General features: G+C 42.6%; 2 protein-coding genes across 11 annotated transcripts in view; one reads left to right on the top strand and one right to left on the bottom strand.

Annotated features, from left to right (window-relative positions):
• The first annotated feature begins 247 nt into the window (after window positions 1–247).
• Window positions 248–13,893, top strand: LOC311237536 (uncharacterized protein). Its single transcript, XM_084325478.1, has 6 exons — window positions 248–705; window positions 2,799–2,913; window positions 3,735–3,847; window positions 4,030–4,129; window positions 7,498–7,613; window positions 12,642–13,893. Exons 1-6 carry the CDS (start codon window positions 615–617, stop codon window positions 12,743–12,745), a joined length of 639 nt encoding a protein of 212 aa, XP_084181604.1. The 5' UTR covers window positions 248–614; the 3' UTR covers window positions 12,746–13,893.
• Window positions 13,894–14,041: 148 nt separating this feature from the next.
• Window positions 14,042–26,477, bottom strand: part of sec16a (SEC16 homolog A, endoplasmic reticulum export factor) — a 57,168-nt gene continuing 44,732 nt past the window's right edge. For 6 of the 10 annotated variants that reach the window (XM_084325468.1, XM_084325477.1, XM_084325474.1 and 3 more), the window contains 5 exons: window positions 26,052–26,140; window positions 19,330–19,401; window positions 18,305–18,364; window positions 16,955–17,023; window positions 14,042–15,459 (listed from right to left, as the gene is read on the bottom strand). In XM_084325468.1, the coding sequence (XP_084181594.1) occupies window positions 15,379–15,459; window positions 16,955–17,023; window positions 18,305–18,364; window positions 19,330–19,401; window positions 26,052–26,140 (371 nt within the window). In that variant the 3' untranslated portion in view covers window positions 14,042–15,378. The remainder of the gene's footprint in view (window positions 15,460–16,954; window positions 17,024–18,304; window positions 18,365–19,329; window positions 19,402–26,051; window positions 26,141–26,477) is intronic. The other 4 variants (XM_084325473.1, XM_084325472.1, XM_084325476.1 and 1 more) reach the window with 4 other exon arrangements.

The following is a 26,477-nucleotide window of genomic DNA, read 5'->3' as shown; positions in this document are numbered from 1 at the left end:
ACGACGTCTTTAAAGTAGAATACACATCTATTAACACACGTGTAAGTATTTGTAATATATTTGTTTTAATATTGTATTGTTATTCATAAAATCTGTCATCACGTTGTGGTACTATTTATCCATGAACATGTCGGAGGGACACAACACTTAGCGGTCTTCGTGATAGGCAATCGCGTCACTACTCCGCGACCCCTGTTTACACCGGAGCGTAGGCATCTGCGTCACTACTCCGCGACCCCTGTTTACACCCGAGCGTCGCATAATGTTTAGCTTAGTGTTACAATGATGTCAATATATGTAGTCGAGAACTAAACGCGAGAAACAGGATTGCCATCGCAGAGGAAATAGTATTATTGCATATTTAATAAGTGAGATTTATAATATTTGTGATCAATGTGTGCACATCAGAGACTTGGAACAGCTCCAGGTCCTGACTCAGGAGGATGCATGATGCGATGATGGAATAGTTGCTGATGCTGTGGCAACATAGACGTTGATAATGTGGTACTGTTGGCCCCTTTGGAGCTGCAACGCTACTTATCTCATCTAACTATAGCAACAGTGGAGGAGTGTAACTTGACAGATAAACTATAACTTCAAGTGAAAGGCCAGACATGGAGGAGAGGGGAGATCTGGAGACAGTTGGTGAACAACTGTATGATCTAATATACCCCAGACATGCAGAGATGGCTGGAAAACTCACAGGTGAGGGGACCCTTGTAATATTAGATGACACGTTTGTAGGTGTCGTAGGCTTTGTATCTTCGTACATTTGTTGGTTCATACATGTTTAGTTTAATTTATTAGGATCCCCAATTAGCTACACAGCATTGCAGTAGTTTCCCTGGGGTTCTTACATTGGGACAGTGCAACATAATACTTACATCATAACATATAACATTATAAGGAAACATGACAAAGTGGTGGGGGGGGGGGGGGACTGTACATTGGAGGTGGTTGGATGGGTGGGGTGGGGGGGGGATGGTTAGGCGGGGTGGGGGTAACTGTACATTGGATTATCGACGAAAGTAACCTTACTTGGTCCCAAGAAGAGGGTCTCGTGTATTACTGGGTTAGGACATTTACTGTACATTGGAGGGGGTTGGGTTGCCTGAATACTTTAGACAACAAATGTTTGTTTCCGCGTCTCTGATTGGCCAGGTCATTTCTGGTCATGTGACATGTACGCCCAATCGTGGGACCGCAAGTGTCTACACTGGTTAAGCTTAGGCGCTCTTTCGAAGTTGGTTAAGGTTAGAGTTTGTCTTAGAGCATGGTGATAGAACGCCTGCCCTTCTTTCGATGGTTAAGCTTAGGCACTCTTTCGAAGTTGGTTAAGGTTAGAGTTTGTCTTAGAGCATGGCGATAGAACGCCAGGTAGTTTGCAGGCTGTTAGACCCGGAAATAGGCGCAGAACTTGCTGTCCCACGATTGGCGCACATGTCACATGACCTGGCCAATCATAGCGCAAAACTCGCACGTGGAAACAAACATTTGTTGTCAAAGTATTCACGTGGTTGGGTTAGGACATTTACAGGGGCCAGTTTCGAATTGCAGTCTCCCGTAGGTGCTCCTTGAGAGTGGTTTTAAAAGTGGGTAGTGATTCACATTCCTTTACAGCTGTGGGTAGGGCGTTCCACATTGATGTGGCATAATTGCGAAACGTGTTTAGTCCCTTGTTTGAGCCGAATCTGGGTTTAACATGATTTGTGGAGCTCCCTCTGGTGTTGTGGTCGTGGTATTCACTGACCTTTGGGAAGTATTTTGACATGTACATGGGTACCTGGGTGGTTTGATTGATTGATTGAAAACTTTATTAACAGATTGCAGAATGGGTACAATACAGTACAGCTCAATACACACAATTGTTAAGGGGATGCAGACCAGAGAAAGACTTTCGTCTTGTTTACATCAGGGTCCCCCATTTTCAATTCATCAGGACATATATGACATACATGACATACAGATAGTCAGTACTGCTACATCTATACATTTATGACATACCAGATTTGCAAATATAGTACTGTTTGTAGTGTATCTTGTAGACCAGGCCCATTGCAAGTTGCTGTACTCTGTCGTCTACTCTCTAAGCCATCCTAGGTTGTCAAAGTGGGCAGGGGTGAGGTGGGTTCTAGGAGTAAGGTCAAGCAGTAGTCTGACCAGTTTGTTTTGTGATGTTTGTAATTTTGTTTTTAGCGCCTTTGAGGTGCTTTGGTACCATGAGCCTGAGGTGCAAGCATAGTCGTAGTACCCTTGAATGAGTGCTCCTGCCAGAGTCTTCAGGGTATTCTTGTTTACCAGAGAGGAGATCCGGTACAAGAATCAATCTAGTTCGTTGGTTGACTTTTTTTTATTACATTGGATGCCATTTTGTCACAGGAAAGATTTGCCTCTAGGATGGAACCCAGGTAGGTAATTTCATCTTTCCTTGTGACAATATTGTCACCCACTGTAACTGAGAAGCCGTCGGTCTTGCTGAGTTTGTTATTTGAACCGAAGAGAATGGACTCTGTTTTGCCCATGTGTAATGATAGTTTGTTATCGGCGAGCCATATGCAGATTTTGCCTAGTTCCGAGCTGAGGGTTTTTTCAACCTGTAACTTGTTCTTGTCAGAGACCAGCAGGGCTGAGTCGTCCACAAACAGGAACAAGTTGCAGTCACAAGCTGACGACATGTCATTTGCATAAATTAGGAACAATAGCTAAGAATACTTAACTGTATTAAACCTTAAAATTCAAACCTTTAAAATACAATAATTGTATAATACTACCACAGAAATCATGTTCCTGTGTTTCAGGCATGCTGCTGGAGCTGCCAGGTCCTGTTCTGTCCCAGATGCTGCAGGATGAGGCCATGCTGACTGGGGCCTTGGAGAAAGCCCTCCGGGCCTTGCACCTGCCACAGCGACACAGGTATAATTTAGGATGCACCGATCCGACTTTTTTAGTCCCGATACAGATACCTGGGTTTGGGTATCGGCCAATACCGATAGTCCAATTTCTTTCTTCAAAAAAGCAAAAAAATATATAAATTATCGTTTTTTTTTTTTTAAATATATTAAAATATATTTAGTTTTTAAGAATTGTAAAGGATCACAAGTGTGTTTTTGATTTGTTGTAAACAAAGACAGAAAATAAACTTCATTCAATTAATAAACTGTATGCCTCACTGTCACTGTGTGGAAGAGACTGGGATCATTCTTTTGTGCAAGGCAACATCAGGCTTGACTTAAAACATTACTTTCCTAACTTAGTGAAACTAAATGTAACAAATTAACACATAGATATTAGATATAAATGTACTGAATGGTTATTTATTATTTTATTTATTATTATTATTTTTTTACCGATACCCGATCCAGCTATTTTACTGATATCGGCGGCCGATACCGATACCAATATCAGATCGGTGCATCCCTAGGTATAACTGGATGGATGCTGGCCCAAATGCTAGGCGGTAGCAGGGCTCTTATTATTAAACGTTTTTGGGGCTAAGCTCTCCAAGCAGAGACTTATATTTGGTGTTCAGTTATGAATAGATCTTCAACATGTAGTACTAGACACTTGTTAACATAGCTGCGTAATGATCAATACTGTGAAAAATAGAAAGTAAGGATTTCTTGACGTAAGAAGTTATTGAAACTTAGGCTGTTAGTCTTTACATCCAAGGCAGTTGCATTTTTATTAGATAAAAATGGAGCACCCTGTGTTTTTATGTATATGTTGTATATCAGTTACGAGGCCCCTAAGGATGAAGATGACGTGTCTGTGTCCTCCGACTCCCTGGGGGAGCAGCTGTTTGAGCTGGTGGACGTCTACAACACTGGCCACGCGCAGAAAATTACTGGTGAGTAGTCAGTCCACTCCATCAATTTGCAAACTCAATAATCTGCTGTAAATGTCCACCTGAAATTGATCGTTTCAGTTACATGCAATGATTAGTACGGCACGTTTAAAAAAAAAATATTATTTATAAATGAACAATGATATTTGATTGTAGAATTAGGTGCACTTTGCATTTCTCTGCAGGAATGCTGCTGGAGCAGCACAAAGAAGCAGTCTTGAACCTCCTCTCAGAGCCCACACTCCTGCAAGAGCAGGTCAATCTAGCCCTGAAGACACTAAAGGAGTAAGTGTGTTCTTACCATTTATAGCATAATATCCCTTTTCTTACCTCCATCTTAAAGTGCATTTTCCCTCTGAGCCGTTTTTCATCTATTTGTTTACACGTTTGCAGCTCAAGCCATGTCAAATGGAATAAAATGTTAATTTCCCTGGTCGTGTGGGACATACAGTGGTGTGTAAAGTACTTGAGTCACCCATAAGAAAAGCACTTGAATATAAGTCTCTTAAAAGTAGCTCACATTAAATGTACTTAAGTATCATTCAAAAGTATGTATCTGGTGTTAAAAATTAGGGATGCAACGATCCAACTTTTTCAGTCCCGATACCGATACCTGGGCTTTGGGTATCGGCCGATACGGAGTTCAATTAATAGACTGTATATGCCTCACTGTGTGGAAGAGACTGGGATCATTCAGGCTTGACTTAAAACATTACTTTCCTAACTTAGTGAAACAAAATGTAACAAATTAACAGATATAAATGTACTGAATTGTTATTTATTGGTTTTAAATGGTCTCCGATACCCGATCTAGCTATTTGTCATATCGGGCCGATATCAATATCGGATCGCCGGATCGGTGTGTCCCTATTAAAAATGTACTTAAGTATTAGTAAAAGTACAAAGAAACTAAACAGCCAGATTTTTTTTAAGGTCCGATGGAGAATTCTGTGTTCTCACACACAAGAGGCACTTCATTCTGTAGGATTATTACGTTACCATTGACTGAAGGAATGCTCGTTTGTCTTGTCAATGTAACATAATGAGGAGACGGTAGCCAAAGTAACCAACAAAAGATATTCAATTATAGTTACCATGGTTTTGTAAATCAAGGAGTAACATAAAATAATGACAAACAAAACACAGGACTGTACAAACAGGATCAGCATCTCACACAGGGAAGAACACAACATACATGAGGGAATGACGAGACAAGACACACCTGGGAGGGAAACGATAAGGACTACAAGACCAGGACAGGGAACTACAACTAGACATAACACATCACACACTGGGAACACCTGATCAGGGCACAAACACACCCCCACACGTAACAAGGATGAATCTTTGATCCATACAAAGGCAAGCACATTTAGGAGACACGACCACGGGTGTTCATCTTCCTCCAGCCCAAACTATCACTAACAGATTCAGATTCCTTTATTGTCACTTATTTCAGTACTTTACAGCAAGAAGAGTGAAATTCTATTTATTGTGCTCCCTCGACCATAGCAGCTTCCAATAATAAAAATACAATAGATGTAGCATAGAATAAAATAAAGATGACTAAAATAAAGATTACTATATATACCGTTCTAAAAAGTGTGCAGTGCAGATCAGGATGTAGATATTCTACTATATACAATTTAAATAACAAAATGGCTATGTACAGTTCCAAAAAAAGTATGTTGTGTTTGATGTGCACTGTGCACATTTTAGCAGTGTGTGAAATGCAATGTGCAATACAGTTTTTATCGGCAGCAACAGTGTTTCTCAAGTGTAGTCCGGGGGGGGTTAGGGGGGCGTCAACGGGCTCTAACAGGTGCCGGCGTGGCAGTGTCGGACCTTCGTGTGTTACGTTGGCATTCGAATTCTAAATCAACATTCGAATTTTGGGGGGGGCAGGTGGCGCACAGAGATTACGTTCGTCACCAACACCGGGAGACACTGGATTCGCCTGTTCGAATCCAGCTCCCGGCGTTGCTATCAGCTTGGCTGGCCTCTCACACTGATACAATCGGCTGTATCAGGGGGTGGGAAAGCTGAAGGGTGGGTCCTGGGCGTTGTGGACAGCGACCCCTACAGTTCGGTCGGGGCGCCTGCTCAGCAAGGGTTGGAACTAAGGAGAGATAGTGTGGCCTCCCACATGCTACACTCTCCCCGGTGAGAACCTGCGCGGCCAGGTTGGCCTGCCCCAGGCTGCACATGCGTCGGAGGAAAGCATGTGACAGTCTCCGGTCTCCCGGACCATCAGTAGGGGAAAGTACGCAACAACCAGGAAGGGTGGGATGGGAGAAAAATCGGGAAAAGGGAGGGGAAGAAAGATAAAAAAAAATAAAAAATAAAAACATTTGAATTTTGTATTTTGAATAAAAGAAAAGTTTTTAAAATCTTTTTGATCAAATCTATTTTTAGCTTATTTTTAGTTTTTTAATTAAAAACGAAGGTTCGAACGTTTGTTCGAAAAACCCTGACGAGTCCCAAAAACAGGCTTCGGGGACAGCCTTACAGTGTCGCCGATGGACGAGGCAGCTGCATTCATCGTAATGTTTCCAGAGACTGACGAATATTCACAATTGCAAACGGCTATGTTGTCTTGTGGGAGATTTGCCTCTGGTTGTCTTGACGAGAGTGCCAGTTGTTCTCCCGCAAATACACAGAGTCCGGATAACCTTATATTATATCACAATGAGATGATGGGAGGGCTTGCACGGGATATTGTGTAGGTCTTTCTTCCAGGATGGCTGCCTGTAACATACAGTAGCAACCATTATTTAAGGAACGTTTGCGCTTGCCATGTGCAAAGCAATAGTTGCTATTAGGGGTGTAACAATGCATTGATGCATCGATCCTAAGGTGACTATTCAACTGCATCGATTTGAAAATGTTAGAATCGATTTATAATTTCTTTATTATTTTTTTTTTTTGGTAGATTTTTTTATTTACCTATAGTCCATTCATGCTGAGTGAATCAGTTTCCCCAGCCACATTTGTGTATTCAAATTTTTTTGGGGAATTAACTGATCGAAAATGTATCAAATCAAATAGAATCGTGGTCAAATGAAGAGATTTCATGATGCATTGAATTGTAGAATCGTAATCGAATCTAATCATTGTGGGGTCAAATATTTACACCCCTAGTTGCTATGTATTGATTTATGAAAAAGATATATATATATATACAGTATATATAACAAAAACATAATGATTTGGTGTCTTATCACTGGATCTTGTAAATGTAGAATAGCAATAGCATGCATTTCCAGTGTTTTACCTACTCTACCACTGCACCGAAATGAGGAATTTCCTTTTTGAAAGTGGTTACCAATAGTTACAGGCAGCCATCCTGGAAGAAAGAGAATGACACAAACATTCCGTGCAAGGCCGCTGTTATATTCCCATTTTATCTTGTATAGAGTAGCGAAGGCGTCCAATGTTAATGTAGTGGAGTAAAGGTATCATTGTAGAGTAAGTAAAAGTGAAAGTCGAAATACATATAAAAACTCAAAAGTAAAGTATAGATACTCCCCAAAAAAACTCAAGTACTGTTAACAAAGTACTTTTTGCTTTGTTACTTCACACCACCGGGGGATGTGTGCTGGCCAGGAGGCATGTTTCCTTCACGTTATAATACGCACGCCATTTGCTTTCAGACAGAACGTGGAGGACATTGGCGACTCGTCGGACTGTGACGACAGAGAGAGGCTGGGGGAGGGGCTGTTCACGTTAGTGCAGCAGATGGATCCGGCTCATGCAAACGGCATAACAGGTCAGCTGGCACTCCAGGTGCAGGGGGGGGGGGCGTTCACCCACATGTCTCTCACTCCAGGTGCAGGGGGGGGCGTTCACCCACATGTCTCTCAGCTCCCGTCAGGTCTTCCTAGGGAATTTCAAGTCTTTAACCCTTTCACTACCACATGGTTAACCATTTCACTGCGACAATACAGAAGGTTAACCCTTTCACTGCCACACGACAAAGTGTTAACAGTCTGTAGTGTGGTAGTGAAAGGTTAACCTTTTGTAGTGTGGTAGTGAAAGGGTTAATGGACTTCAATAAGACTTATGTAAAGCCCAAATAGCTTTCAGCGATGTTTCTGTTTTTGAGGTATATAGGGGACCCTGCTTTTCTTTATCATAAATCGATCAATAGAGATCGTATCATATCATGGGGTATCATTGGAAAGCCACACTCATTGGCTACAACCCTGTGCAAAGATTTTCGAGATCGCCAAATGATTGACGGAGCTAGAGCCCCGGGAGTCGGGGGTGGTAATGTATACTTTTGCGTACTTTGGGGCACGCCTCACATATCGGCATGTAACTCGAGAACCGCTGAACGGCTTTTTGTCACCTGAAAGGGCAATCGACAGGCAACAAATAGGGCTTTAATTCGATCTATTATTGTATTAAAATAAATGCACACCCGAGCCACTAGAGGTCGGCAAAGAATCGTCCACATGTGGGCCCTTGGATGTTAACACTTTGATTACCACTGGTGAACATGGTAAAACCCCGTTAAATGCCACCACCGACTTCAATGATAGCGTTGTGAACGCATATTCTCTCTCTTAAATTATGGTTATGTGTCTAATCTGCCTGTTGTTTATCAATGACTTGTTTGCAGTCAACATTGTCGAAACGGATTGTTTTTTTATCGGTTCATTGCATTTAGAAAAGCCCTTGAAAATATAAAGATTCTGTGATAAAAGGCATTTACTGGAATATTCTAGAATACACACAAACGTTGTCATTTTTCGGCCTATTTATGAATCGTTTTCAAATAAACGCTAGATTATCGATAGTATATGTGTACTTATGCACGCTATAGACGCGGGCTGAAAAATCGATTATCTTATTTCCTCATCAGCGATCACAGCCACACACAGCATAGGGCAAACGCTTATATCTCCGTGAAAACAGGTCTGATTATCCTAAGACTGGTAAAATAGATTCCTTACCTGAGATCAGATGTTATCCAAAAAGATTATTCCAATTCCTGATCGCCATTCCAAATATCGATCACGCTTATTGATTAGTGTTGGTACTGTAAATCCATAATCGTCGCTGTTCTGAGGGCCGGCGATCACTTGGTCTCTTCAGATGCCTTGACGGAAAAATTAAATGAGCAAACTAACCACTCCCCCTGTATCAGTCTGAGCTGATAAGGTGCAGTTACACAGGGAGAGACGATAGGGGGCGGTATCTTCCCAATTGAGCTCAGAGAGACTCTGCAGCACTAACCCGAGGCTCGATTGATGAAATATGAATTCAAATCGCCAATAAAAAAAAATACGGCAAACAAACGACATTTGTCGTCGTCGGCACTCAATGGGGGGTCTGATAAAACGAGATATGTCGTCGCTGGCACTGAAAGGGTTAACACTTTGAGTGCCGGGACCCGTCTTTAGACGTCTTTCCTGGCCATGCTAAAGTTGCCGGGGGACGCTGTACAGCGTCCTTATATCAATATTTCAAAAATCTGCGATCGGATTCATAATCCCCCTCCGCTGGCCTGAGATCCACCAGGACCCACTGAGCTCTCTGGCGGTTCAGGAGCGCCATCTGGTGGCCGATCGGCGCAACCGCTTAACAGGAAGCGCAGTAGAGGTTTTGCTGGTCGGCCATATTACTTCCGGGCACTCGGTATAGGTTCCGGCACTCTAGCTCGTCACACTACATAGCGATCGATTGCCAATAACTCGATAAACAACATGATTTGGACGTATATACCATTATACAAGCTGGAGATGGACCGGGTAATAATATATCCCATAATGATAAAATTTCTACTCGACGATGATCGCCCAACGGCGCGCGGAGACTGGGGTGAGTTTCAGCGTGTAACGTTACCATCTTCGATACTAACTGCTTTTATCAACATTTGACCCACATTAGATGATTGGTATAACGCTGCCCACGGAATTATAAACGCCCCCTCGCCCATCTGGTCAACATCAGATGACGTGTAGTAACTTCTAGAAGTACGTCTAGTTGGAATTTTTTATATCGCGCTGATTGCCATCAAACTGTATTTCATCATCAATATAATGCATTTGGGGCTATATATCACGTTCTGGAGGAAGCTGCAGAAAGAGATGAAAACATACTTATACATTAGACCATACTTTACTATGAATATGTGAATGAAAAAGTTTAAGGTTGCTACACAATGAACAATACATATAGGACTTTGAATGGGCCCTAATAATGGCAATGTAGCAATAGAATTTAAAAAGTTATAGCCCTGCAAAGAAGGGGACTTTCTCCATAGACAAATAGCGCTGGCAATCTATGGTATATCATTAATTTAACCTTAGGCAACCAAAGTGTTAAGAGGTTAATGTTTTTAAATTTTTTAAAGACCATAACCCTATCAAAAACAGTAGTCAAAGTGTATATTTTCATTTTTACCGATGTTTTATACGATTTATCGGAAATACGAATTTATCGGAAAATGCTAATTATCGTAAAACCGCAAGGAAATGACTAAATCCAGATTCAACCCTGTCATTGGAAAGAGGAGCATTTCCCCTATCCATGGATGTATGATTTGGCCATAATAAGGTCAAGTTCAGGGGAGCTCCCGTAGCTCACCGCGTATCTCGGCGCTATTTCGGCGTCGGGGACAACCGTGCTCGTCACGGATCTGGGGTACACGAGTTCGACTCCCGGACTCGCCGTATTTTCTCAGTGTCTTCCCCTGATCTATATCCCATTCAACCTGTTTCTGTCGGTCATGCTTGACCAGAAAAAGCGATAAACGCTAAAAAATGAAGTTAAAAAAAAAAAAAAAAAAAAGTCAAGTTCAAGGTCAAATATGAATTTATAATTAAAAACGATTATCATTTATTACTGTATCTACAAATCCTTCTGTTTAATCATCTTCCCTTTATTCATTTGCTTAGATTTTTTGTACACATGATCTCAATAAGGTGGTGAATGAGCTCAGGGAGCATTTTCTCATACCCCGCAGATTTAACACTTTGGGTGCCATGGGTTAAATTCATTATCAACCGTAGGTTGCCGGCTCTATTTGTCTATGGAGAAAGTCCCCTTCTTTGCAGGGCTATAACTTTTTAAATTCTATTGCTACATTGCCATTATTAGGGCCCATTCAAAGTCCTATATGTATTGTTCATTGTGTAGCAACGTTAAACTTTTTCATTCACATATTCATAGTAAAGTATGGTCTAATGCAGGGGTTCCCAAACTTTTCAGGCCAGGGCCCAGAAAATAAGGCATCAGAGAGCCGCGGCCCAATGCACATCGTCAGGCTTTTTTTTTTTGCCATGCGACCGATTTTTTAAGCCAAATATCACTTCAATCCTATTAAGTTAGTTCAAGTTAGTTATTCATTTATATGTGCTATTTATGAGAGGGCTAACTTGTTGCAAAATAATAATGATAATAATAATAGCCTCATTAAAATACTATTGTTGCTTCGGTTGTTTTCAGCGTTTTATGTGCATAATCTGTTATTTAGTTTGAAATGTTCATTGAAATAAGTAGATTTTTCGTTTTTGTTTATTTAATATAAAACCATATAGTCACATTTTAGAATACAATAGAATAGAATTTTAGAATACAACTAGAAACACTGTCCTGGTCTGCTTCTAAGTTCAGTGGCCTGACAAAAAAAAAAAAAAAAAAAAAAAAAATAAAAAAAAAAAATTATTTTATTTTTATTTTTTTTATTTTTTTTTAAATCATCTCACGGCCCACCCGTGGCTGCTCGCGGCCCACCTTTGGGTCGCGACCCCGACTTTGGGAACCACTGGTCTAATGTATAAGTATGTTTTCATCTCTTTCTGCAGCTTTCTCCAGAACGTGATCTATAGCCCCAAATGCATTATATTGATGATGCAATACAGTTTTATGGCAATCAGCGCGATATAAAAAATTCCAACTAGACGTACTTCTAGAAGTTACTACACGTCATCTGATGTTGACCGGATGGGCTAGGGGGCGTTTATAATTCCGTGGGCAGCGTTATACCAATCATCTAATGTGGGTCAAATGTTGATAATAGCAGTTAGTATCGAAGACGGTAATTTTACACGCTAAAACTCACCCCAGTCTCCGCGCGCCGTTGGGCGATCATCGTAGAGTAGAAATTTTACCATTATGGGATGTCGATTTACCCGGTCCATCTCCAGCTTGTATAATGGTATATACGTCCAAATCATGTTGTTTATCGAGTTATTGGCAATCGATCGCTATGTAGTGTGTCGAGATCGAGTCCCGGGACCTATAGCGAGTGCCCGGAAGTAATACGGCCGACCAGCACAACCTCTACTGCACTTCCTGTTAAACGATTGCGCCGATCGGCCACCAGATGGCGCTCCTGAACCGCCAGAGAGCTCAGTGGGTCCTCCTGGTGGATCTCAGGCCAGCGGAGGGGAAATATGAATCCGATCGCAGATTTTTGAAATATTGATATAAGGACGCTGTAAAGCGTCCTGCGGCAACTTGAGCATGGCCGGGAATGACGCTTTTAAGCGTTTTCCGGCAGTCAAAGTGTTAACATGGTATTATTCACCATCAAAGATGCAAAAATAAATCATAATTTATATTCTCCTTTTCTTCATTACAATTTACTCAGCCTAGTAACGGACACAATATTTCTGATACTGGAAATACATACCACCAGGTCCCTAGATGTTCCTAGATACCAAGAACATGCAAATTGACCTTGCAGAAGTGGAGCAATCTTCCATTTACTTAGGCATGTACCTTTAGACGAAATATTCCTACAGCTTAACAGGTTAAAGGATTCTTCTTATGTGACTGTTTTCAGGGATGCTGCTGGAGATGGACCCAGCCGTCCTAAAACAGATGCTCGGTGACCGAGTCATGCTGGAGGGCGCCGTTCAGAAAGCACAAGCAATGTTGGGAACCTAAGAAAGGTCATCGGAAGTATTGGAACAGAAGAGGACGTGCGTTAAAATAAAATAAAACGTTCACATTAACGGCCGGACAGTGTGCTCAGTGAACACGGTGCAACGATACTGAACGACGATAAGGCTGCCATGTTCTCCCCCCGGACAAGTACTACGACTGTTGTGCCCTCGACAGCAATTCTCATCCATGTTATAGACGGCTTGCCTGACCCGAACCAGAATGGAAAGAGCCTAGGAAGCATCTTCCATAAAGCCAAACGCTTAAGCGAATGAAGAAGCTGATTTTGTGCAGATTTTCAGACTGAAGATACGCCCCCCCCCTTTTTTTGTATCAAATCGTTTGTTTTTGTTTTTTTCATTCAAATGTAACATTTTCTGAATAGCAATCATATATATTACCAACCAATAAGTGGTATTGCTCCAGCTTAATAATGACGGACCAATGACTGATCAAAATTATTCTTGCTAGATGTTCAGCCATGAACACCAGATAACAATTTAATTGTAGCTTTTGGTATTGTATTTATACTGCACTAATATTTTGTAAAATACAGCGAAATGTCTTTGTATATATACAGATGTTTATTATATTGGAGTTCACTTTCTGCCTGCCAGCCACCATGGGGAATGATCCACAAATAAGCCGTGTAGTTAATGGGCTAACTTTGATCAATGCTTTGCCATTTCTATGTAGAAAATATGGCAGCTACTGTACACTAGTGTTAGCACAAGCTAATTTATGACTACCAGGTAGACTTCGTCCCTGTTATATCAGAGGGTTTTTCACCCAAAATCTGTGGCTAAATTAATCATGTTTCCAATTTGATTTTAATTAAGTCATACACGTACTATTATATATTCTAAAATAGTCGATCTTGTGCTATGGATCAGATAGCTCTATCCTCAGTGAAAGTCCACGATAAAAGAAAGAAACCTATACACATCCTTCAAAGTGCTAAAGAGCGCAAAAATATCTTTTATTACTGTATTTTTGTCTTAATTTTTGTCAAGAATCTTACATGATGAACTCTAAACACTTAAAATCAAGTTTTTCTCAAACGAAAAGGGGGTACTTCGAAAATCATAATCGGGGTGGTCTCTACACAGAAACATATCAGGAACCAAGGACAAGCGAGGGATTTCGGGGAGAGAACACCAAATGACACGATAAAACAAAACCACAACAGCAAAATAAGATGAAATGGCAGTCGAGTTTGAGTAGAATCTCTCGATTAGATGACGGGATTCTTTAACGTTAATCTGCAGAAGCATCCGATAAAAATCATCTGAATGTGAATCCAAGACATTATATTATTTATTATGAATCATAAATGCATTTCATCAAAAATAATCAAAAGGGGGAAAAAAATTAGTTGCTCTCCACACGATTTTATGACTACAGCTCATAAATACAATCAATCAGATATACAAATATTTGGATAGATTTATGTTTTTTTTATGACATTTAAAAATGGGGTTATTCTTTTTCTTTAAGTCCTGAATCCTGCGGTTTTCTGAAGAGCACTCCTCGCTCCTCCTCGAGTTCTCACACTTCTCAGGAGAGCAGGAAAAGGAGCGCGAAGTCTAGCTGGGGAGTTGAGATCTTGACACCAGCAGGAGGAGGATGGGGGGGTTACAAGGTGTTAATGATGGGACAGGTCATTTCAATAAATATCTAAAAGTGAACAACATTCCAACACTCCCAAAAAAAAACTCTGGACCCTCACGCAGCCTCCTGGAGGACAGTCTTTCCTGTGTCTCTATCTGAGAACCCCGACTTCCTGTGTCTCTATCTGAGAACCCCGACTTCCTGTGTCTCTATCTGAGAACCCCGACTTCCTTCCTGAACCCATCTCCGAGAGTGGGGGAGGGGGGTGGTGGTGAAGAGGCGGGAACAACACAGCAGACATTGCACTATTGACAATCCACACACACACACACACACTCTGCCATCTCCAATCAATAGAGGGAAACACAGAGGAGGCACACACACAGAAGCGTACAAATATGATTAACAGGCAATATGTTTTGTCCCCTCCCTCACTCACACAAACAAACAAGACAGACAGACAGAGTCAACCAATCACAGACAAGTCTGGTCTGAACCCCAAAGGGATGAGATGCGACCTCGGGGGGCGGGCCAGGTCTTTCTCCGTCACAGCTAACTGTATTGAGATACGGCGGGTGGGGGGGATTTCCGCTCAAAGCCACCGAATTCAGAACAAACCACTGTACGGTGTGTGTTGTCTTGGCAATATGGATGTATGAGCAGGGAAATATGTACGGTATATGAATGTATGGAGCGTATTTTAGACGCGCCCATGCGTTGATCGCTTGCGTGCGCTTGAGATCGAGCGCTCGGTTGTGGGTCGGGGGGAAGAAGCCCTTCTATGACGACGCCTTGCCTGTTTAAAAAAAAAAAAAAAGTAAAGCAAGAGATGAGAGAGTGGTTTCAGTCACTTCCGACGACGACGACAACGGTATTGCCTCGTCTAAGAGTATGTGGGGGTGGGGGAGGAGGGTCCTTCAGAAAGAAAGCATTCTTGTCCGTGTGCTTCAGTCACTCCCAGGCCGGATATCATTCAATCCAAATCAAGTCTGTTTTCTGACGCCGTCTATTGGATGATGATTACTTCAGTACTGCCGCTGTCCGCCCAACCGGCCCGACCGCAGCCGCGCTCCTGCTCCCCCTCCTGCTCCTGACGGGGCGCTCGTCTGGAAGAGGAGAGGAGAGATGAGGGAGTGGAACGGATCAAAATGGATTAATACGTTTCAGGTCACGGAACACTTTTCCTAAACTTTTGGACACTTCCTGGTTCCTTACATGAAGGAAAACTGGAGGAACAGTTGTAATTGTGGTACCAGAACTGGGGTATGACATGCGTACAGATTATTTAAAATTATCACCCCACCCCACCATTCCAAATGGGCAATAGGGAGGTGTAGCGGTTACATCATAGTTGTTTCCGGCCTGTCCACCCCGCTTGAAATTGCAATGTATTTCCAATGGACACATTTCTAAATCGTTTAAAACAAATAAAGCATAAACATTGGCATGGTGTACCTTTCTGTGTGTATTCATCCACAATCTGTAGCTCATCATGAAACAATTCGCAATTAATCATAAAATAATTACGTATAATTTAATTTCAACCAAAAATGCTTAAACAATAATGTTAGTGATAGAAGGGAACTCATTTTGTGCAAAAATGGAAAGCTTGCCAATGTTCATGAGGCAGAATTATTACAATAGCCGATGATACATTTTCCCAATGATAAATCCCTATACGGGTGGACCGCGCGGGAAACTAAAGTGACGTATTGCGATATATTTTAATAATCGATAATAAAAATATAAAAAATAATTTAAAAGATTTTATTGTGACCTGCAACAGGGCAGCTTTAAAACCAGAGACGGTGGACAGACTTATCTTTCTTGCCTGCAACTTAAAGTAATTGCTTTGCTTGTACAAATGACAATACTGACCAAATTGAGATTTATTTTTCTCTTGTCCATTTATTTAGTTTGCTTTCTAATTTAAAATACAGTTTGAAATCGTCTGTACACAGTAGGCTATGTGTGCTAGCAGAGCTAGTCTCCAGTCGCGAGTCACGGTACATGTGTGCGGTGGTTTGTCCACCAAAAAAGCACCAAAAGATAGAAAAGAAACGAGCAGAGCCAGAACTGTTCAACTCCCCTGGAGCCACAGCCACTTTTTTTGCTACTTTCGCTTTCAAACCAGCTGCAGCCTGAGAACTGGAGTGTGAGGGGCTGTAACACTAAAGATGGCAGCAACGACAAAGAATTGCTGCAAGATAAACATACATTTGTTGTTTAAATAATAATAATAATAAAAAAATCTTTTCTTTTTATACTAATAAAAAAATATAGATAATTATCTATATCGAACGATATGAAAAATGTTATCGTGATAAAATCTTTGGCCATATCGCCCAGCCCTGACGTCAGACTACACCTCCCTATACGGGTGGACCGCGCGGGAAACTAAAGTGACGTCAGACTACACCTCCCTATACACAAAGTCCAATGGACCCATCTGGAACCCTGCTCTCTTTTCACGATCCTCTGAGGGCAACTGTTGTGATTGGAGGATCAAGAAAAGAGGGCGTGGTTTGAGATAGGTCAAGTTCACAGTTCCCATCCACAGTGCAGAGTCGCCTCCCCTTCTTCCCTTCCCTGATTCCTTACCTGTGCAAACTGGGCAGGGTTATAAAAGGTCACGCCTCCGGTGGGCGGAGCTACCTGGGCGGGAGGAGCCTGTAAAAAAGACCAGGTCAGATTACTATTGGTGACCTCAACAACACGCAAGACAAGATGGCTTTGTGTGACACCCAGTGCAGGAGTGTAAAAAGTACCCAGAAATTATACTTAAGTGAAAGTATGGGTACAGTCTCAAAATCTTACTCAAGTAAAAGTCAGAGTATCTGGCTAAAAACACAAGTAAAAGTAAAAAACGTTTCTACTTTTAAATGTTAAAAGTACTAAAAAGTTAAAACTTTTTTTCTGACTGTCTATTCTTCTGATAGCAGGTGTTTAATCAAAGATCCCCGCTTTCTAGTCTTGCACAAGGACCAATCAGCATGGGTATGGGCGGGTTAATTTTCCATTGATGGGGATTTGATTGGCTGTTTTTAAATAAAGTGCGGCCGCAGGATTAATAACGTTAACGTTAGTTCAGCCAGAGAAACAAATATACTAATTAAATTGTTGGACCTGCGAGAGCAGTAAAAAGTACGTTTTTTTTCTCTGAAATGTAATTGAGTAAAAGTACAAGTATACAAACCTAATAATACTCGAGTAAAGTACAAATCCCCAAACACAGTACTTAAGTATTGTAACAACGTACAATTACTCAAGTACACCCCTGGCCCAGTGTGCCTCTTCCACACGTTTAACCCATGGAGGTGTAGATGGGGGGGGGGGGGGGGGGGGGGACACTGAACAGAGAGTGGATGACGCCATCCCACTTCCCGGTGTGACATAATCACAACACATCATCACGGTTATGAAGAGGGAATGACGAGGCGTTTTTTAACACAGACACTGCAGGTTTCCGCTGGGTTTTAGTGAAGCATGCAAAGCGGTGTATATAGGGTTAATGTCGGCACGGGTGGCCCTGCGTTAAGTCTCCAGCATGCTTCACTCTCTCTCTGGCCGTCCCATTGCCTTTTGTGTACAGTTGCCTTTAAACACGATACCAAAAAAAGAAAAGGAAAAAAGGGACTCTTTCGTGTGGTCGGGTAATTATGAAATTGTCGGCAACCGGTGCGGCTGCGTGGTTGAATAAAAAAAACACACTGCTAAAACAGAGTCGAGTGAGTGATGCTGGAGACCAGGCAGGCAGGCAGGCAGGCTTCTGGAGCTGGATGGGTGGGGCGAGGCTGTAGGTGCGTCTGGAGAGGCGTGCCACTCATGCCATGTGATGGGCTGGGTGCTTGAGGAGGTGGGTGTTGTCAGGCGTGGCTGGCAGGTGAGTGTGAGAGGGGAGGGTGGTGGTGGTGGTGGGGGGCGGGCGCTTGTGGCCCCGGCTAGAGGTACCTGGTTTAAATGCTGACTCACTTCACGTGATAAGGAACTCATTGAGCTAGAACGTGAGAGCTAAAGACAGCAAGGGGGATGGGGGGGGGAATAAAACAAACGGACAAAAAACACAAACCACACACCCAGATTAATTCATCTCCCATGCATTTGGATTAGGCCTGCCTCTGCACCAGTTCAGAAAGTAAATGTAAAGAATCTGCAGAGATTTATGTTTCTTTTTTTCCATAAATGCACGACACACAAGGAAGATAATCAGGAATTTAACAGCCAATGGAACGGAGACTTTACATTGTGTCCTGCCCCAGGCATTTGCATGATTATGAGGAAAAGATTTGAAGTCGACATGCCATGAATACACACACAATACACAAACCTTAATTTTCACCTACTCTCTCACGCAGTCTTTTTTTATTTATTTTATATATAAATGTGGGCTTTCTGTATTTTTCACCCATCTCAATTTAGCCGTTATGCCAATCCCTTCCTGGTCGTTGCGCGCATTGCCCCACTGTCGGCCTGGGGAGGGTGTAGAACTACCACATGCCTCCTCCGATACATGTGGAGTCAGCCAGCCGCTTCTTTTCACCTGACCGCGAGGAGTTTCACTGGGGGAACGCAACGCATGTGGAGGTTCACGCTATTTCCCCCAGATCCCCTCCCTGCTGAACAGGTGCCCCGACCGACCAGTAGGAGTCGCAGTTTACAACGACCAGGAGACATACCCCACCCGCTAACACTGCCAATTGTGTTAGTAGGGACGACTGACCATGCCGGAGGTACCGCTGACAGCTGGATTCGATCCCAGAGTCTCTGCAGTGGTAGACGAGTGCTTAGTCCACTGCGCTACCCAGCCGGCCCTCACACAGTCTTAACTTGCTCACTCAAACATGTCTCTCTCTCTCTCTCACACACACACACACTGACTGTTAGGAGTGGAGCGTCATGTTTTGATGGGGGCATGAAGGGTTGATTGATGGTAGCTAGAGCAGCGGCCTATAGATGGCTGGGGGGAATGGTCTCACCTCCCCTGAATGGGAGCCATCAGGCATGGCAGGACCCTCAGGGCCAGGTGGCAGCAACGTCGGGTTGAACATCTGGAGTGATGAGAGGGGGGGCATCAGAATAGTATCCTACTCTTACTAGTTACACTGCTGGCCAGTATGACTTCCTACCTTCTACCATGGTGTCTTTATACCTGTATCACTGTACATATTGATACTACAACTCTGTACATACATCTGATCACCACTATTACTTAGTAGTACTAATTCATATATCTTATACCCAGTTGAATCACCTGTATATTAGTATATACAATTGTATATCACTATTGCACTTTACCGTTACGTTTGCACTCTGGTTGGATGCCAAACTTCTTTTTGTTGTGCTATATAATGACAATAAATTTGAATCCAATCTAATCCAATACACTACTAGTCCAAAGAATTGGACAATTGACCATATTCACACGGTGGCCATGTTGCTCTTTCTTTTTTTTTTTACTTACATTTTTATTGAGACAAACAACACAACATATACAATAACTTCAACAACACTATTAAACAGACATAAATAATAAAAAAAAAATGTAATGCCCAAAAGACGAAAAATAAAAATACTGACTTAAAAAAACATAGAACAATTGTAAAACATTAACACTTTGATTGCCGGAAGACGCTTTTAGGCGTCCTTCCCCGCCATGCTCAAGTTGCCGAAGACGCCGTAACTCGTCTTTGATATCAATATTTCAAAAATCTGTGATCGGATTCATATTTCCCATCCAAAAAGAGACCCACCAAAAAGCCCCACAGAACCCTCTAGCGGCTCAAGAGCGCCATCTGGTGGCCGATCGGCGCAATCGCCAAAGAGGATGTTACATGGACGATGTGCTATTCGCCCATATTACTTCCGGGCACTCGCTATAGGTTCCGGCACTCTAGCTCGTCACAATACATAGCGATCCGTTGCGAATAACTCGATAAACAACATGATTTGGACGTATATACTATTATACAAGCTGGAAATGGACCCGATATTTCTATATCCCATAATAGGAAAATGTCTGTTCCACGCTCATCGCCCAACGGCGTGAGGAAGATACGGTAAGATTCAGCGTTATTTTTTAACGTGTTCGATATAAACTGCTCTGATGATCATATCACCCACACTAGATGAATGATATAACGCTGCCCACGGAATTATAAACGATCCCCCGCCCATCCGGTCATCATCAGATGATACGTAGAAACTTCTAGAAGTACGTCCAATTGAAATTTTTGATCTCGCACAGATTCCTACCAAACTGTATTTCATCATCAATATAATGCATTTGGGGCTATAAATCACGTTCTGGAGAAAGCTGCAGAAAGAGATGAAAACATACTTATACTTTAGACCATATTTTACTATGAATATGTGAATGAAAAAGTTTAACGTTGCTACACAATGAACAATACATATAGGACCTTGAATGGGCCCTAATAATGGCAATCTGGCAATAGAATTTAAAAAGTTATAGCTCTGCAAAGAAGGGGAACTTATCCATGTTAAATAGAGCTGGCAACGGATGGTATATCATGAATTTAGCCTTAGGCAATCAAAGTGTTAAGTGTGTGACATGGGTTTAGAGACCCTCTTTGAACCTCTTTCCTCCTTTACCCTTCGCCCTCTTGTGATGTATTTGGTTCTTCCTCTGTGATGTCGTTTTCGTTCCCCTTGTAATCCTCCCACTTTCCCCATCTTTCTCCAAATTTCTCTTCCTGTAACCTCAGCATGTGTGTTATCCTCTCCATATCCTGTATCTCTTCCACTATTCCTACCCATTGTGCTATTGTCGGTGGGTCTTCTTTGTACCACAGTCTCGTTATTGCTTTTCTGGCCGCTATCAACATTATCTTTATTAAATATTTGTCCCCCCCTTGTATTCCCTCGTGTGTCAGGTCTCCTAAGTAAAGCACCAGTCCTGTTTGTGGTAACCCGTATCCTAATATTCTGATCATTGCCTCCCCTATCTCCTCCCAATACCCCTTCAGCTTCTGACATCCCCAGAATATGTGCGTGTGATTTGCCCCCTCCTTCCCACACATCCTCCAGCATGCTCTTTGTGTTGGTGCATATTTTCCCTTCAGCTCTGGGGTTATAAAGAATCTGATTATGTTTTTCCATCCAAACTCTTTCCATATCCTCGATCCTGTTGTTGAATGTTGCACCTCGCATATGTTCCCCCATTCCTTCCCTGTTATTTCTATCTCTAGTTCTCTCTCCCATTTCTCCCTTATGTAATCGGTCGTGTGTCCCTTGCTGTTCATTATAGCTCGGTATATTGCTGATATTACTCTTCCTTGCCCCCCTTTGTATGCCCATACTATCATCTTGATTATTCCATTCTGTTCTTCGTCTTTGGCCCCCCTTATTTCTTTGTTGTAGTAGTCTCTAACCTGTAGATATCTGAAGTGGTCCCTGTTTTCTAGTCCAAATTTCTCATTTAATTTTTGTAGTGTCTGCATTTCCCCCTTCTCTATCATTTTACATATCGCTGTTGCCCCCCCCCCCCCCCCCCTCTCCCACCTTCTGAATCCATGGTCTAACCTCCCTGGTTTGAATCTCTTGTCATGTGCTACCCATCTCAGAACCCCTGACTGCTTCTCCAATTTGTGTGTTTTTACTACTCTGTTCCATATGGTCAAGGTGCATTTGGTGATTGGATCTAATAGTCCCTCTTTTTCTTTAAATAGTTCCCTATCTCCCACCAGAGCTTGTACCTTGTATCCCTCCCCTTCTTTTTCAATGTCTTTCCATCTTGCCTCATATCTGTCGTTACACCAGCACGTCACTGCTCTCAGTTGTGCTGCATAGTAATAATCTTGTAGGCTGGGTACTGCCATCCCTCCCTCTTCCTTTGGTAGTTGTAGTGTTTTATATCTGACCCGTGGTCTTCTCCCCGCCCATATGAACCTCGATATCAGTCTGTCCCACTCCCTGAATTGATTCTGTGGTATTTGTATCGGTAGTGACTGGAACAGGTACAGTAACCTTGATAGTATGTTCATTTTAATGACCTCTATTCTTGAATTGAAGTCCAAGGGCATTACTGTCCATCTCTCTAAGTCTCTCTTGATGTTCTGATTTATCTGTGTATAGTTCGCCTCAAACAGTTTCCCCACCCCTCTCGTGATGTTCACCCCTAAGTATTTAATCTTGTCCATGTCCCATCTTATCCCGTACTGTTCCCTAATTTCCGTCGTTGGGGTATAGTTCCATGCTAAGGTCTGTGTCTTTGTCACGTTTAGTTTGTATCCTGAGTAGTGGCCATATTCCTTTAGTAGATCCATCAGTGCCGGGAAGCTCTTGTCTGGTTGCCTCATGTATACTATCACGTCGTCCGCAAATAGGCCTAGTTTATATTCCGTTCCCTTTATCCTTACTCCCTTAATGTCCTCGGTCTGTCTGATCAGTTGTGCCAGTGGTTCTATGAAAACGGCGAAGAGCGTTGGTGAGAGACAACATCCCTGTCTGGTAGCCCTCTCTAATCTGATTCTATCCGTCAGGCTGCCATTCACCTTAACCCTCGCTGTCGGTTCTTGATATAGCGCCTTGATCATCTTCATCGCCCTCCCGTTCAGTCCGAACCTCATCAATGTTTTATATAAAAATGTCCAGCTCACACTGTCGAATGCTTTTTCTGCATCTAGGCTAATCAGTACCGCGCTACCCCCTTGTTTTTGTATCTCCTCTACTATGTGTAATGTCTTTCTCACGTTGTCCTGTGTCTGTCTCCCTTTAATAAATCCAGTTTGATCTTCATCTATAATGTCTGGCATAAACGTCTCAAATCTCTTTGATATTATCGATGTATACATCTTGTAATCCACGTTGAGTATGGACACAGGTCTGAAACTACTACACAATTCTCTATCCTTCCCTTCCTTCGGTATTGTGGTGATTATGGCTTCCTTCCACGAGGGGGGCATTTTGCCCTCCTCCATCGTGTGTCTGAACGCCGCCCCTAACATGGGTGCTAATTCCGTTCTAAATGTCTTGTAGAATTCCGATGGGAATCCGTCGCTCCCCGGAGATTTGTTGTTTTTAGCTCTACTAATTGCCTCTTCCAGTTCTCGTTCCGTAATTATTTTATTTAATTCTTCATTCTGTTCTTTCCCTATCGATGGTAACTCTAGCTTCTCCAGATATGCTTCTATTTCCTCTTCTCCCGCTGCTTTTGGCTGTGTGTATAGTTTCTCATAGTATTCTCTAAATGTCCTCTCTATTTCAGCTGGGTCTCTCAATATTTCATTAGTCTTTGTATCCCTTATTGTGTGTATCGTGTTCAACTTCTGTTGCGTCCTAATTCTCCTAGCCAACAGTCTGGTCGCTTTTGGTCCCCCTTCATAGTACGTTTGTTTCATGAACCTTGTTTTTTTTCTATTTCCGTCAATAATTCCCTATTTATCCTGGCCTTTACTTCTTTGATTTCTCCGAGCGTTTCCTGTTCTTTTGATATCTGGTGTCTCCCCTCTAGCTTCTTCAGCTTCCCTATCAGATTGTGATATGTCTCCGTTCTGGCCTTCTTCAGCATTGCTGTCTTCTCCATCAATTTCCCCCTTATCACCACCTTCAGTGTGTCCCATAGAATGTTCGGATCTACCGCCCCATTGTAATTTTCTTCCTTATACCTGGCTATCTCCTCCTTGATCTGACTCACCACCCCCTTGTTATTTAATATTCCTACATTTAGTCTCCAGATCGTGTTCCTCCGTCTCCCTTCTAGATCTACTGTCAGATATATGGCACTGTGATCCGATATGTCCGCTACTCCTATTCTGCTCTCCCGTACCCTGTAACTGTCCCCCGTCGTCATCAAAAAGTAGTCTATTCTCGCATATGTCACGTGCGGGTGTGAGTAATGTGTGTATTCCCTGTCCATGGCGTGCATCCCCCTCCAAACATCTGTAATTCCCATTTCCGTCATCTGAATATTCATATATCTACTGATTGGTGCCCGTCCTTTTCTAGTACTTGTGGTGTCTAGGTCGTGATTCAGTACTACATTAAAATCTCCCACGCATATCAATATCCCTTCTAGTTCCATCACTATCATATCAAAAATGGTCTCATATAAATCCCTCTCACCCTCTGGGGGTGCATAAACATTCACTAACGTAATCATTTGACCCTCCATTTTTCCCTTCACCAGAACAAACCTTCCCTCCTCTTACTTCCTTGATCAATTCAAATTTGACTGTTTTTGATTAACGTGATGATTACTCCTCTCCTCAGGTTCCGTTTAAAGGAACTATAGTATGCATTTTCATATCCAAATCTCTTCAGTTTCTCATGATCCTGTGCTACCAAATGTGTCTCCTGCAGAAAAATCACTTCCATCTCACTTTTTTTACACTTCAACATCACTTTGCCCCTCTTTATCGTATTATTCATTCCATTAACGTTTAACGACATAATTTTTATACCTTTAACCATTGTCATCTTTCTTCTTCTTTCGTCTGTCAGTCCCCCCAATGTCACATTCATTCCCCCCTCCGGTTGTAGCCTCCGCTCTCTTCACCGAATACATATAATGATTAACATAAATAAAAAACATAAACTTTACATAAAGTGCTCCCACGGCGTTCGGGGGGTCCCTGTGTCCCCCCTGTCCCCTGCTGGTGGGTGAGGAGTAATTGCTCTCCTAGTGAGAGGCCTCCTCCTGACGGCTTGGGGGTTTGAAACCTTTACCCCCAACCGCTCATCATATTTGTCCAGCTTTCTTACTGTTTTTATTGCTGTCGAGCTCCTGGTCAAAAGCGCTCTGTCCTTCATTCTGATCAAAGATCCCCATTTCCTAGGTCCCTCTCAATGTGGTTCATTTGTTCCAATGTCCCTCCTTCCTCCCATACCCGTGTGTGGTGTCTTCTGTGTACCCCTTTTTACTTTCTTTTCCGGCCATGTTGCTCTTATGCCATGCTCAGGTTGGGTTCCTTCCTTTCCACCCTGTGTGAATATAGACCCCTACGCTCTGCATCTTCTGGCCGCCTCAGACCTACTCCTATCCAAGCTCCGGGAGGGTCATCAAAGAGAAGTCGCCTATTCTCAGTCCTTGTCCCACAATGGTGGAATGAACTACCCACCCCAGTTAGGACAGCCGAAACCCGTCCAATCTTTCGCCGTCGACTAAAGACGCACTTCTTCAACCATTATCTGAAATAAAATTTAAAAAAATCTAACCCTAACTAACCTTACTGTCATGCACTTGTCCTAACCTACACTGTAGCACGCAACACAAAGAAGAGGGAAATATGATGTGATAAATATGATAGCCTGGCTAAAACTATACATACAGGCAGTACATGCTGTAGAATACCAACTAGAAAAGCATTTTTTATGCCATAATGTATTTTCACTACTACAGTGAACATTTGAAAATAAATAGGACTGTCCAAAGCCCATTTTAGGTCTCCCAAGCTTCAGTAGTAATTATCAGTGAATAATCAAAGCTTAATTTTCCCAGCGTGCAAAGCCGTGGTGGGTAAATGAGAGCTACGTGGTAGACAGGGCGTAGGTCTGGAGTGAATTAATAAGACAGCGACTAAAACGGGAAGCATTCAAATATTGATTTCATCATCAGTTGCGAACAGCAGCGATTAAAGCTTCAAAAGCTATATTGTGTGTCGACCCTACAGATGAACCACATGGCTGAACCACACGTTCCCTCACACACCGGCTGACGGTGGAGGAGCGACAGGAGTACCTGTGGAACGGCGCTGGGGTGCGGGGCGTCCTGGTCCTGGCTTCCTGCGTCAGGAACACTACCCTCCATGGGCTGCTGGTCCTCTGGAGCTGGGAGAACACCAGAGGACTGTTTACTTCAACACACACAATTTTTTTTTTGGATCTACTTTTTCTCCCCATTTTCTATTTTTCTCCCATCCCAATTTCGTATTGTCCAATTCTACCCTCCCCTGTCTCAAACGTTGTTAGACCATGCCTCCCACTGGTCGGCTGCAATGTGGACGAAGCCTTGCATCACGTGTCCCCTCCGGTACACGAGGAGGCAGCCGTCAGCGGCGAGGAGTAACGCGTGGGAGGCTCACGCTGCCCCCGTTGCTTCCTAATTCTGCTGCGCAGGCGCACCAACCGACCTGTAGGAGTCACTGTCCACAACGTCCGATCCCCA

Source organism: Notolepis coatsorum, assembly GCF_963971535.1.
Source record: "Notolepis coatsorum genome assembly, chromosome: 11".
Taxonomy (NCBI): domain Eukaryota; kingdom Metazoa; phylum Chordata; class Actinopteri; order Aulopiformes; family Paralepididae; genus Notolepis; species Notolepis coatsorum.
Note: the sequence above shows the minus strand (reverse complement) of the source record. Positions and strands in the feature narration are given on the sequence as shown.